Source organism: Suncus etruscus, chromosome 19, assembly GCF_024139225.1.
Source record: "Suncus etruscus isolate mSunEtr1 chromosome 19, mSunEtr1.pri.cur, whole genome shotgun sequence".
Classification (NCBI taxonomy): Eukaryota; Metazoa; Chordata; class Mammalia; order Eulipotyphla; family Soricidae; genus Suncus; species Suncus etruscus.
The window spans coordinates 19,477,136-19,491,195 of NC_064866.1; the positions used below are offsets into that span (position 1 = coordinate 19,477,136).

General features: G+C 39.3%; 1 protein-coding gene and 1 pseudogene across 1 annotated transcript in view; one reads left to right on the forward strand and one right to left on the reverse strand.

Annotated features, from left to right (window-relative positions):
* SLC35A3 (solute carrier family 35 member A3) overlaps positions 1-14,060 on the forward strand; it is a 53,966-nt gene that overhangs the window by 20,209 nt on the left and 19,697 nt on the right. The window contains exon 2 of the mRNA XM_049765758.1: positions 6,319-6,523. Coding sequence (XP_049621715.1) covers positions 6,319-6,523 — 205 coding nt within the window. The remainder of the gene's footprint in view (positions 1-6,318; positions 6,524-14,060) is intronic.
* On the reverse strand, positions 6,841-7,756 carry LOC125997419 (60S ribosomal protein L7-like; annotated as a pseudogene).

The window sequence follows — 14,060 nt, forward strand, 5'->3', positions numbered from 1 at the left end:
TGAGTACAGAGCCAAAAGTAATGTCTGAGTGCGCCAGGTGTAGCCCCAAAACAAAACTAAAAAACAACTCCCCAAAATGATTTTTTAGTAAGCTGTATTTTGTGCCCAAGATAATAGACCCTCTCTGTAGGATACTTAGACAAGTCTAGAATCTTGATTATTGAATCTGTTTGAGTATATTATATTCTATTATAACTATGAAGTAAGGAAACAAAAGGGTCAGATATTTAGAACCATAAATTGTGACCTTGTTATGAAAGCTCTAAAGAAATATACTATAAATAAGAGTCATTAACAAAATTTAGTTTAGAAGGAGTTAAAGAACAAAAAACAATACCATATCAATGTAGTGTCTTATTGATATTAACTATTTCAACACCATATCAATAGTAATCTGGGGCCGGGCGGTGGCGCTAAAGGTAAGGTGCCTGCCTTGCCTGCGCTAGCCTTGGACGGACCGCGGTTCGATCCCCTGGTGTCCCATATGGTCCCCCAAGCCAGGAGCAACTTCTGAGCACATAGCCAGGAGTAACCCCTGAGCGTTACCGGGTGTGGCCCAAAAACCAAAAAAAAAAAAAAAAAATAGTAATCTAAAGGAATCAGAGGGAAAACCAAAGCTCTGAGGAAAGCCTAGTGAAAAATGCTGCTATAAAGCATATCCTGTTTTTAATAGGATAATGAACTTTATAGACAATAAAGTGTACCCACTTAAATGTACAGGTCCATGAGTACGATAAATTAATATAGTTCTATAACATTTTCACAGAGATATTATATTCTCCATTCAATCAAAAAGTTGTTAAACCTTTACTGTTGAGTGCCCAATCCCAGTCCTGACTGCAAGTAATGAATGAATAATCTGCATTAATAAAGACTGATTCATTTTGGGGCTGGAGCAGTGGCACAAGCAGTAGGGGGTTTGCCTTGCACACACTAACCTAGGACGGACCACGGTTTGATCCCCCCAGCATCCTATATGGTCCCCCCAAGCCCCAAGTGGCGATTTCTTTTTTTTTTTGGTTTTTGGGCCACACCCAGTGATGCTCATGGGTTACTCCTGGCTATGCGCTCAGAAGTCGCTCCTGGCTTGGGGGACCATATGGGACACCGGGGGATCGAACCGCGGTCCGTCCTAGGCTAGCGCTGGCAAGGCAGACACCTTACCTCTAGCGCCACCGCCCGGCCCCTCAAGTGGCGATTTCTGAGCGCATAGTCAAGAGTAACACCTGAGGGCCACCAGGTGTGGCCCATAAACCAAAAAAGATAAAAGAAAGATTGATTGATTATGCCTCCAATTTCTATGTTTTCCTATAAACTGAGAAAAAAAAAAAGTGAATGGTATTAGGGACAAGCAATCTCATGACCACTGAGTAGAAATAAGAAATGAACAGTCTTAAATACCCAACTCAAAGCTAAAGACAATAGAATCAAGAGACCCAAACCACGACAAGCTATACACAAAAGGAACTGGTTACACTAGCAGTCCAGGGGCCTATGGTGGGGTGGAGGTATGGGCTGCATGAGGAAAACAATGGTGGAGGGAGGTCAACACTGGTGGTGGGAATTGCCCTAATTCGCTATCACTATGTATCTTAAATATAACTGTGAAAGACTTGTAATTCACATTAGTCTTGATAAAAATTAAAAAAAAAAAGAATGAGCTGCTTTAAAATAAAAGATTGATTCAGATTATTTGCCCTTTCTAGAGCTTCATATAATTGGATTATGCAGTATATATGATTTTGTATATTTTCTGCTCCATGTACTTTTGAGAGTCCTTATTTATTGCATACCAGTATTGCAGTTCATTTTTTTGTTTGTTTACTTGTTTTTGGGGGGAGGGGGTGTTACACCCTGCACCGCTTAGGGGTTACTCCTGGCTCTAGGCTCAGAAATTGCCCCTGACAGGCACGGGGGACCATATGGGATGCCGGGATTAGAACCACTGTCCTTCTGCATGAAAGGCAAATGCCTTACCTCCATGCTATCTTTCCAGCCCCTCTTTTTATTATTGATTAGTATTCCATTGTTTAAGCCATTGTATTTCATAATTCACCTATTAATGGATATTTCTGGTTTTCTCCGCTTTCTTTTTTTTTCTTTTTTGGTTTTTGGGCCACACCCAGCGGTGCTCAGGGGTTACTCCTGGCTGTCTGCTCAGAAATAGCTCCTGGCAGGCACAGGGGACCATATGGGACACCGGGATTCGAACCAACCACCTTTGGTCCTGGATCAGCTGCTTGCAAGGCAAACGCCACTGTGCTATCTCTCCTGGCCCTTTTCTCCACTTTCTAACTTTTAGAAATAAAGCTCTTGTGTATATTTCCTGTAAAAACTCCTGTGCAAGCATTTTTATGGACATAAATTTTCAAACCTCTTGGATATCAGAAAGAGTAAATTGCTTAATCCTCTGAAAAGATATTATGGAGTTATTTCTGTCTTGTTTTTCAAAGTAGTTGTCGCACTTTATATTTCCCTAATAAATTTGGAAATTCTTTTTTGCTCCAAATTTCTCCAGCAGTTAGTAGCATCATTTTTTAAGATTTGAATTGATATGTATGCGATCTCATTGTGGTTACTATTTGCATGGTGAAATAGCTGTTCAAATCTTTTGCCCACTTAAAGTTAGGGTTTCTTCAACCATTTATGTTGTAAACATTGCCAGATTTATGTTTTGAGAATAAACCTTTCTATGATGTAATTTCCCTTTTATTTTATAGTATACTTACTATTTGTTTATTTGGTTTGGGGGCACACCCTGTGGTACTCAGCCAGATCCCTGGCTCTCTGCTAAGGAAGACTACTGGTGGGCTTTTGGGATTTATATGGAGTTCTGAGGATCAATCCTAGGTGTCCACATGTAAGGTATTATACCCTATATAATATCACCCCATAATTTATAGTGCTTTAAGAGAGCATTTTTTATTATTTTCAAGATATTCAATCTGTTCATGTTTTATTGGGCATTTGGGGCATTGTTGCTTATCAAGGAACTTTATTTTGATGTGTTTATTGTCTCTTGAAAGTTGATAGTTTTAGCTTTTTCATCACAGGTCTATCACCTATATCTACTTAATAATTAGTATGAGCAGATGGGGGTAGAAATAAACTTAGAAAAATGGTTTTTTATTTTTTAGGTATGTATTTAGAGGTGGAGAAATAACTCAATGACTGAACACATGCTTTGCATGTAGAAGGCTGGGATTTGATCAATGGTCCTTACCATGTGCTGCTGGGAGCAGACCACTTTCCCAGAACTGGGATTAGCCCCTGAGTATTTCCAGGTGTGACTACCGTCCCACAAATAAACAATATTCTTATTGCCTCAGAATTATTTATTGAAAAGACCACCCTTTCTTTTTTGATAACTTTGTCAAAATAATTTGACCAAATATATATGGATATATATTCTGTTGGTTTATATTTTATCCTTATGCAGTATTTTTTGTAATTGATTTAACTTTATAAGAGGTCTGAAATTTAATAATAACTCCTATATCTTAAAATGTTTTTGCTTGTGACCTCTTTTTTATTGAGAAATGTAACTCAGGGTAAAGCTGTTAATGTTCAGAGTCATTATATGGTTGATTTTGAGTTAACTTTTGGTTGTTGCACATTCAGAAACCATTTACTGTTGCCAATTTTTTTCATGACCCTACATTTAATTATGTTCACAATTTTAGAAAGCTAAGGTTTCATCCTCTGTGCTTTATTTTCCGTTGTGTTTGCTTCTATGTTGGGAGTCAAATTCTCCAGAAAGCAATTTTTTTTTTTTGGTTTTTGGGCCACACCCTACAATGCTCAGGGGTCACTCTTGGCTGTCTGCTCAGAAATAGCTCCAGGCAGGCACGGGGGACCATATGGGACACCGGGATTCGAACCAACCACCTTTGGTCCTGGATCGGCTGCTTGCAAGGCAAACACCGCTGTGCTATCTCTCCGGGCCTTAGAAAGCAATTTTTATCTACAAATGGAAAGTCAACTCCTTTAAAAAAAAGTCTCCAAGGATTATTTGGGATTGCACTGATTTTTGGAGAGTTTAGGGGACTTGAGGCCACACCCAGCTATGCTAGCTATAAGCAGAATTTAGATTTTAGGGAATGAACCATTGCTGTCCACATGCAAGGCATTTACTGTCTCTCAGGGCTTGTATTGAACTTTGATGTCAGTTAAAGATTCTTTGAAGATGTAGAAAACTGGTTATACTCATACTGCGTTAAGTTTTTCTTTGAAAATGGATTTTAGTGGAGTATTTTTGTTTGCCACAGTTATGGTGATTTCTTTTACTTACCAGTTGGTATTTTGGGGAATTTATTTCAAAGAAACTTGAGTTAAGATCTCATGTTTTAATGATCAAGTTACCTATTTTCTTCTAGTTCTGTCAGTTTTATATTTTGAACATATGTTAATAGTTAAGTATATAAAGCAACTGTGATAGTTAATAATTTTCTTACATTTTATATTTAATCATTATGAAATGCCATTTCATTATAGAAATAATTGATAGGATCTATTTTGCCAGATAGTAATTTAGACCTTCCAGTCTTCTTATAGCTCTCCCCTAATCCCTGGCCATGCACGTCATTCTTTTACTTTTTAACCTGTTTATGTCATCATAGTTGAAGTTTTTTCTTAGAATTAATATTTACTTGTTTTAGAATAAGAAAGAAATAATTGCAACTTTTGTTGGTTGAAGATAGAACTAACTACATGAGAACTCTTGTACTGTGTTTTCAACTTATGTATGAATTTAAAACTATTTCATGAATATTTATAATTGCTTGCTGTTGGTTCATTTTAATGGCAGCTACTTTAAAATTTGGGGCGGTCACACCCAGCGGTGGTCAGGGGTTACTCCTGGCTCTGTGCTCAGAAATCGCTCCTGGCAGGCATGGGGGACCATATCTGACGGGATTCGAACCTAGGTCCATCCCGGGTCAGCTGCGTGCAAGGCAAACGCCCTATAGCTGTGCTATTTCTCAGACTCTACTTTAAAATTCTTTTTTTTTTTGGTTTTTGGGCCACACCTGGCAGTGCTCAGGGGGGTTACTCCTGGCTGTCTGCTCAGAAATAGCTCCTGGCAGGCACGGGGGACCATATGGGACACCGGGATTCGAACCAACCACCTTTGGTCCTGGATCAGCTGCTTGCAAGGCAAACGCCGCTCTGCTATCTCTCCGGGCCCTAAAATTCTTATATGGGGGCAGAAGGTAAGAAGTCACTTGCCTTGTGTGCAAATGATCTGTCTTGATTCCCTATAACTGCATGTGGTTCTCTGACCACCACCAAGGGTAATACCTAAAGTCAGGGCTGGGGTAGTAATACCTAAACTCAGGGCTGGGGTAACCTCTCAGCACTGCCAAGTGTGGCCAGAACTCCTTGCTGCCAGCTTCTTGTATAATTCCAACTGCATTGTTTGTTAACTGTCATTATTCATAATAACTGAGATTTTTCCTATCTTGGTTATTTATTTATTTTAGATTGTATTCTGGAAATTTGGGGGTGTTATAATACTTAATTCTTGTTTAAATTTTTGCTGTTGGTGCAGTGCTGGGGAATCATACTTGGCTGTGAAGCTGAAGATCTCAACTAGGGCTTCACATATACAGGCATGCGCTTTATCATTGAGCCACATTCCTGGGCCCATTTCATTAAATCTCTTTTTCAGTTACCCCAGTGGTGCTTTGACAGAATAACGCCTAGTGATACTTAGCCCTGCAGAGTTTGTTGCATGATATTTTGCTTCTAAGGCCTAGGATGCAGCAGAACTTGAGGGTCCATAATGTACAGTTAGGACAAGATATGCACTCTAGCCCTGGAGTGAAGTCTTTTATGGAATAAGATAGCCACGGTCTCATTGGAGTCAGGAAGAGTGCATTTTGCTGCCATTTGCTTCATGTAGGGCAGGAATGGCCAGCCAGCAGGATTCTGTCCCCAGAGTCTTAGGTGCTGTAGCCCCTGCTAGGAGAGTGGAAGGCTGCCCCATCTGCTCCTATTAATGTAGTCTATGGTCAAGCATCTAGGGTGAGGGGTGTGTGTGCGCGTGTCTGTGTGTGTACCACAATCTCCGGAAATATTTTTGATGTGACATAACTGAAGACTTAAACAGCTATATTTTGGGGGAGGCACACATGGCAATGCTCAAGGGTTGGTAGTTATACTTAGCAAAAAACAAAAAAAAAACCACAACAACAACAAAAAAAAACAGTGGAATACACTCAACTTATCTGGTATAGAATCAGAAGTCCTTTGGTTTTTAAATAATAGCTTCTGTATTTTCTAATTTTGTTTATTTGATCTATTTATTTTGTTTTTCAGGCAAATGAAGATAAAAAAATGTCCGCCAACCTAAAATACCTTTCTTTGGGAATTTTGGTCTTTCAGACTACCAGTCTGGTTCTAACAATGCGTTATTCTAGAACTTTAAAAGAGGAGGGACCTCGTTATCTATCTTCCACAGCAGTTGTTGTTGCTGAACTTTTGAAGATAATAGCCTGCATTTTATTGGTCTACAAAGATAGCAGTAAGTATGTAGGCTTTTCTGGCTTTTAAACTATTGTAATTTGTTTGATATTAAAAAAAATTTTTTTTGGTCACACCCGGTGATGCTCAGGGGTTACTCCTGGATATGCGCTCAGAAAAACAGCTCCTGGCTTGGGGGATCAAATGGGACACTGGGATTGAACCAAATCCCATACTGGGTCAGCGCGTGCATGGCAAATGCCCTTCCGTTGCGCTGCCTAAATATGCGCCGGCCCCTAAATATGATATGTTAATATCTATACATTTAAAGTATTTTCATTATCTGATGCCCTCGTATAAGACCATTTGGTATTTCTTATTTTATTTTATTTTTTTTCCAATTTGAAAGCAATTGTTTATTAATTGACCAGATTACAAAAATATGGTAGCTACCTTAGTTCATCCGTCTAATCAGCTGGTTGATCTGGTCTTCCCTGTTGCTAGCATCTCCAAGTTGAGTGTATTCCACTGGTTGTTTGTTTTTTGCTAAGTACAACTACCACAAAATGGGTGGTCTTTTTCTTCATCCCACCTCGAGGAGAAGATAACTTAAAGGGCCAGAGGAAGTTGTTTGCCTCTTTGAAGCATTTTTCCAACAGTGTAGATCTCATGAATCAGATCCTCCATGCAAACAATGCCATATTTACCAAGAGTTTTGGCAATCAATGCATTATCTGTTAGGGCAATTCGCTTCTTGTGGATTTTGTCATAACCACACTTATAGATCAACTCATTTACTGACTTCAGGTTTGGATACCCCCCATGCAATATAAGGTTCTACAATCCTCAGCATGTTAATTGAAGCCTTGTTGAGCTTAACAAAGGTGCCATTGAAAATCTGACGAAGGCAAAGAAGTTGCACCACCTTTCAGACCTTAGGGCTCACACCATTGATACCTCTGATCCTGATGTCAAAAGCCAATTTAGGTTCAGCAGGAACGTAAAAGTTGCCAGCTTTTCTCGCCATCCTAGCCATCCGAATCTCTGTCCTGTACATCTGTCTATACTCCTTGTGATAATGCTTAGCTTTTTTATAGATCAGCTTTCTCCTTGCCTTTTGAAGCATCTTTTGGGCAAACTTCTTTCTCAGGCGCTTAATCTTCAGCTCTGCGAAATTCTTGCACTTTTTCTTCAAGGTTTCTGGAACATCAGGAAGCTTCTTTTTCTTCTCTAATTTTGCTGCTGCTGCTGGCTTAGCAGGAGCCTTCTTTTTCTTTTCTTCTGCGCCCTCCATGGTTCCGGTCGGAAAAGAGGGGTATTTCTTATTTTATAAAGAGACTTTTGTAGATTGTAGTGTTGGCATTTTAGTTTGGATCATGACTTTCATGCAGTAACCTTGAAATAGTTTCTTGAATTTTATTTTATTCATTTGGGGGGGGGTGTTTGGGCCACACCCGTTTGATGCTCAGGGGTTACTCCTGGCTATGCGCTCAGAAATCACCCCTGGCTTGGGGGGACCATATGGGACACCGGGGGATTAAACCGCGGTTCGTCCTATACTAGTGCTTGCAAGGCAGACACCTTACCTCTAGTGCCACCTTCCCGGCCCCAGTTTCTTGAATTTTAAATACTTAGAAGAGTAGATTTTATGATTTTCTGGCTGGAAATCAAATCATAGTTTTATACTTAACTCATTCTCTTCTGTTTGCTTCATTGATTTGCAGTAACAAATTTGGTAGGTTTTATTTGAAAACAACTTTATTGAAATTCAGTTGGCATATCAAACATTTAATATATTCAAAGTGTATAAGTCAGGGGTCTCAAACTCACTTTACCTGGGGGCTGCAGGAGGCAAAGTCGGGGTGAGGCAGGGCTGCATAAGGAATTTCGTTTACTGAATATTCGCAATAAAAAAATCGCATTAGTAAGAAAAAAATCGCAAAAAATCACATTAAACATTTTTGCATACCCCGAACGGAACTGCAACTAAGTAACAATTTTAATAGGAGTAAAGTATCTTTCATTGTGAGATTATTATTATTTTTTGGGGGGGGTTGGGTCATACCCAGCAGTGCTCAGGGGTTACTCCTGGCTCTATGCTCAGAAATCGCCCCCTGCAGGCTTGGGGGACCATGTGGGATGCCAGATTTGAACCATTGTCTTTCTGCATGCAAGGCAAACGCCTTACCTCTCCATGCTATCTCTCTGGCCCCATGATTATTATTTTTTGTGCTATTGTTGTTTTGGGCATGAAAAGATTGTGGGGTTTTTATGGTGGAAAGAAACCCAGAGTCTCACATGTTTAAGGCCCGTGCTGGGTGGCATTTACTGCTTTCTTTGTAGTTTTGATATACATTTCTTTATTTTTTTGTTTTTGTTTTTTTTGGGCCCACCAGTGATGCTCAGAGGTTACTCCTGGCTCTGCACTCAGAAATTGCCCCTGCTTTGGGGGACCATATGGGACGCCAGGGATCGAACCAAGGTCGTCCCGGGTCAGCCGCGTGCAAGGCAAACACCCTACCACTGTGCTATCACTCCGGCCCCAATATATGTTTCTTTAATGTATAGTGATATTGAGCATCTTTTCATGTGCTTATTAACTTACATATTATTTTAATGTCAAGATTAGTTAGAATAATGGTATGTTTCCACAAAAAAAAAGATGTAAGACCATACTTAACATTTAAGACCATGTTGAAAGAGGGGATTAATAACAGCAAAAACAAAAGGGAAAGATCTGGGGAGTCATGAGGAGAGAATTGTGAAAATATAAAATTGAAAAGCCAAGGACGATGTGTTTGTTTTGGGGCCGTACCAGGGGTGCTCAGGATTTACTCCTGGCTCTTCACTTAGGGATCACTCCTGGTAGTCCTTGTAGGACTACATATGGTATTGGGGATCATACTTGGATTGGCTATGTTCAAAGCCTTGTACTATTGCTCTAGTCCCAGAAAATAGATTTTTTGTTGCTGAGATATAGATGATAAAAATCACCACTCTTTGCACATTATAGACACAAAGATATGTTAAATATTAGTTACTGGCATTGCAGAGAGATGTACAACTAGAGAACATGCATACACATAAAAAATTCTAGATAAAGATTGATTTTTAAAAGCAGATTTCATGTTGTGATAGTGGTGCTATGAGGGCTTGGAAACAAGATTTTAAAATATGATAAAGGACAGGAGGGATATACAGCAATAGGGTGCTTATCTGAAATGTGGCTAACCCAAATTCATCGTCCCTTGAGCCCGCCAGAAGTGGTCTCTGAGTACAGAGCTAGGAGTAAACCCTGAGTATATATGGGTGAGGCCAAACCCAAAAAGTAATAAAATTTGTAAATAAATGATAAAGGAAATAATAGATCATTTTTGCTGCAGTAAAACCTCATTTAATATTATTCAACCATTTCATGGACATGCAGTTTTAAGCAAAACTATCTGTAACAAAACTAGTTTTACCATAGGCTACTTGATATATGAGTCAAGTGTTAGGTTCTATTTCTAGTTTGCAAAGTTGAGTGCAACTTGCAAAAAAGATCCCAAACACTTCTTTGTCACTCAAAACTCATTTTTTAATATTCCAGTTCAGGGTACTCCAGTTCAGGTTGACAGGTTACTGAATTTTACCTCAGAAGCTTAGGGCACATGGTGACAGCAACCCTAAACAGGATGTTCATATAGCAGCATGTACCTCATGTTAGGACAGTGAAATACACATGGGAAGCCCATGCAGATATGTGAGAATGTGAAAACTTTACACAGATTGTAGATCTAGTTAGAAACTTTTCTTATTAGTGTTATGAGAGTGAATGAAATGATGTCATTTGAGGAACTTTTGAGAATTAAAATGAATAAGTCTATAAATCAACCTAATGAAAAGACAAAGCTACACATTGAGAAAATATAATTACATCATATGAAATCATCAGTAAAGTTGAGAATGTACAAAGAACTTATACAGCTCAATAAGATAAGTCCAGAATTTAACAGAACGGGGACAAAATATGTAAATAGAAGATTCATGGAAGAGGCATATTGAATGTCCAATAAATAAGGTGCTCAGCTTCACTTAAACAGAAGACTCAATTTCAGTACTCGCACAATGGCAAAAACAAAATAGCAGTACCTGAATTGGTCAAAATATGAAATAGGATAGTCCCTAAATCTTTGTTGAAATAAAAAATCTTGCATTAGGGCCGGAGAGGGCGTTTGCCTTGCATGTAGAAGGATGGTGGTTTGAATCCCAGCATCCATGTGGTCCCCCATCCTGCCAGGGCGATTTCTGATTTTAGAGCCAGGAGTGACCCCTGAGCACCACTGGGTGTGACTCAATAACCAATAAATCAATCAATAAAGTTTAAAAAAAATAAAATAAAATTTTCTTTTAGCACTGTGGTTACAAAGTTGTTTATAGTTGGGTTTCAGTCATGGTCCCTTCAACAATGCACTTTTTTTTGCCACCTGTGTCGTCCATTTCCCTTGCAATCCTTGCCTGTCTCTGGGGCAGGCATTTTGCTTCTCTCTCTCTCTCTCTCTCTCTCTCTCTCTCTCTCTGTTTCTTTTCTTTTGACACTTAGTCATGTTAATCCTCCCAATCCATAAGTGTAGTATGTATTTTCATTTCTTTGTATCCTCTTTTTATTTCTTGAAGCAGTATTTTGTCATCTTTTTTTATATAGGTCTTTCACCTCTTCAGTTAAATTGACTTCAAAGTACTTGACTTTCTGAGGCCCAATTGGGAATAAGATTATTTTGTAAATATATTTATCTTCTCTTTCATTATTTGTGACTAAAACAGCCATGAATTTTTGCATATTAATTTTGTAGCCTGACACTTTTCTATACTATTGTTTCTAGAAGCTTTTTATTTAGTCTTCAGGATTTTCTAGGTATAGTATCATTTCATCTGCAAATTGAGAGCCTCACTTCTTCCTGTTCTATGTGGATACTTTTGATGTCTTTTTTTTTCTAATTGCTATGGCAAAAACTTCCAGTGCTATATTGAATAGAAGTGGTGAAAGGGGACAAACTTGCCTTGTGCCAGATCTTCTAGGAAAGGTTGTTAATTTTTCCCCATTGAGTATATTTTTGCAATGGATTTGTGATAAATGACTTTTAACAATATTGAGAAAAGACTGTTCAATTCTGATTTTATTGAAGGTTTTTATCATGAATGGATGTTGGCCCTGTCAAATGCTTTCTCTGCATCTATTAATATGATCATAAGATTTCTGTGTTTCTTTTAGCAATATCATATATCATATTTATTGACTTGCATATGTTAAACCATCTTTGCATGTCTGGAATGAATCCTACTTGGTCATAGTGTATAACCTTCTTGATACATTTTTGGATTCTGTTTGCTAGGATTTTGTTGAGGCACTTTGAATCTGTGTTCATATATTGTGTCTTGTCTCTCAGTATCAGAGTGATGTTACCTTCATAGAAACTATTTGGAAATGTTTTTGTTTCTTCAGTTTCCTAGAAGAGCTTTAAAGGGATTGGCGGTAGGTTCTCTTTATTTTTATTTAAAAAGTATTTTTTGTTTGTTTTAGGCCACACCCAGCAGCACTCAGGGGTTACTCCTGGCTCTTCGATCAGAAGTCACTCCTGGCAGGCTCGAGGGACACTATGGGATGCTGGGGATCAAACCCGGGTCTGTCCTGGGTCCTCCGTATGCAAGGCAAATGCTCCACCACCATGCTGTTGCTCTGGCCCCCAGTTGGTTAGAAATAATTCTTTACTGACTCTATCTGAGCTTGAGCTTTTGTTTCGGAGAAGCATTTTGATTACCATTTCAATTTCCTCAATGGTGATAGATCTCAGGTATTCCAGATCAATTTGGCTCAACCTTGGCAGGTTGTAGGAGTCCAAAAATGTATCCATTTCTCTCCGATTCTATTGTTTGGTGGCATTAAGATTCTCAAAGTAAATCCTGATTCCCCTTTTCATTTCTAATTGTGTTTATTAAGTTTTTCACTCTCCCTTCATTGTGATTGCATTGTGAGTCTTACTAATAGTTTATTGATCATGTTTATTTTTTCAAAGAACCAACTCTTGCTTTCATTGATCCTTTGGATTCTGGGGGGATCTAAGTTCATTAGTTTCTATTCTAACCTTTATTATTTCCTCCTTTAGCTCTGGGAATTTCCCAGAAATGATATCCTTGACTATTGATTCATCATGGGGTTTTCTTCCTGGATCTCTGGGACTCCAATGATTCTTATTTTGTTTCTTGTCATCCCACAGTTCTTTTTTTGTTTTTGTTTTTGTTTTTTTGTTTTTAGGCCACACCCAGCGGTGCTCAGGGGCTATCTGCTCAGAAATAGCTCTTGGCAGGCACGGGGGACCATATGGGACTCCGGGATTCGAACCAACCACCTTAGGTCCTGGGTTGGCTGCTTGCAAGGGAAATGCTGCTGTGCTATCTCTCCAGCCCCATCATCCCACAGTTCTATTGTCATTTGTTCACTTGCTCTCTTGATTTTTTTTTCCATCTTCTACTCATTTATTTTAAGACTTCTATCCAACCTCTTTTGGAGGTGCTATTCAGCTCATCTTCCATCTCACAGGCTAGTGAGGCCTTCCAGTGAGTTTTTCATTTTGCTTACCAAGTTTTTCAGACCTGTTATTTCAGTTTGACGTTTTCTCATTTCTACTTTCATATCCTCCTGAGTCTTACTTGTGGTTCATTTAGATTGTTCCATCGTTTCTTTGAGTTCATTGAGTAGCTACATATTTCCTCTCTAAAGTTCTTATCACAGAGTCTATATAGATGGCTAGTACTTTCAGGTCTTCAGAGCTACTATCTTCATTCTCTTTTTATTCCTGTTTCAAAATTAGTGACAATTAGTGGTTACTCTTGGTCTGTGCTCAGAAATCACTTCTGGGAGGCTTAGGGGACCATATGAGATGCCAGGGATCGAACTCAGATTGGGCAATGCCTACCCACTGTGCTATCCCTCTGGTCCTATCTTCATTATCTTCATTCTCTATGCATGGTAGTATTCTCTGTTGTTCCCCCATTGTGATCTTTGCAACTTAGTGTTTTTTACATCATGTGCTGGGGTTCATTGACACAGGGGCGGTGAACAAGTTCAACACAAAGCCAAAATTTTAAACTGTGAGAGTCAGAGAGCCTCACCACACAGTAACCTGCCAAAACAGACAAACACTCACTCAAAAGCATCTAATTTTAACAATAATAATTTTTTTTTTTTTTGTTTTGTTTTTGGGCCACATCCGGTAACGCTCAGGGGTTACTCCTGGCTATGTGCTCAGAAGTTGCTCCTGGCTTGGGGGACCATATGGGACACCGGGGGATCGAACCGCGGTCCATCCAAGGCTAGCGCAGGCAAGGCAGGCACCTTACCTTTAGCGCCACCGCCCGGCCAACAATAATAATTAAACACATATTTTGTCATTTTTGAGGGAGGGTAAAAATCCTGTTCGCAATCCCTGGACTAGAAGAATTGCATGTCTGCGGAAAGGAGTGGCCATGCTCTTTTCATTGTGCAGTTTTGCAGATGGGCGGAGTGCACGTTAACCTTGTAACCACTGGCAGGGCAGGGCACTGTCACCAAGCTTTCTTGG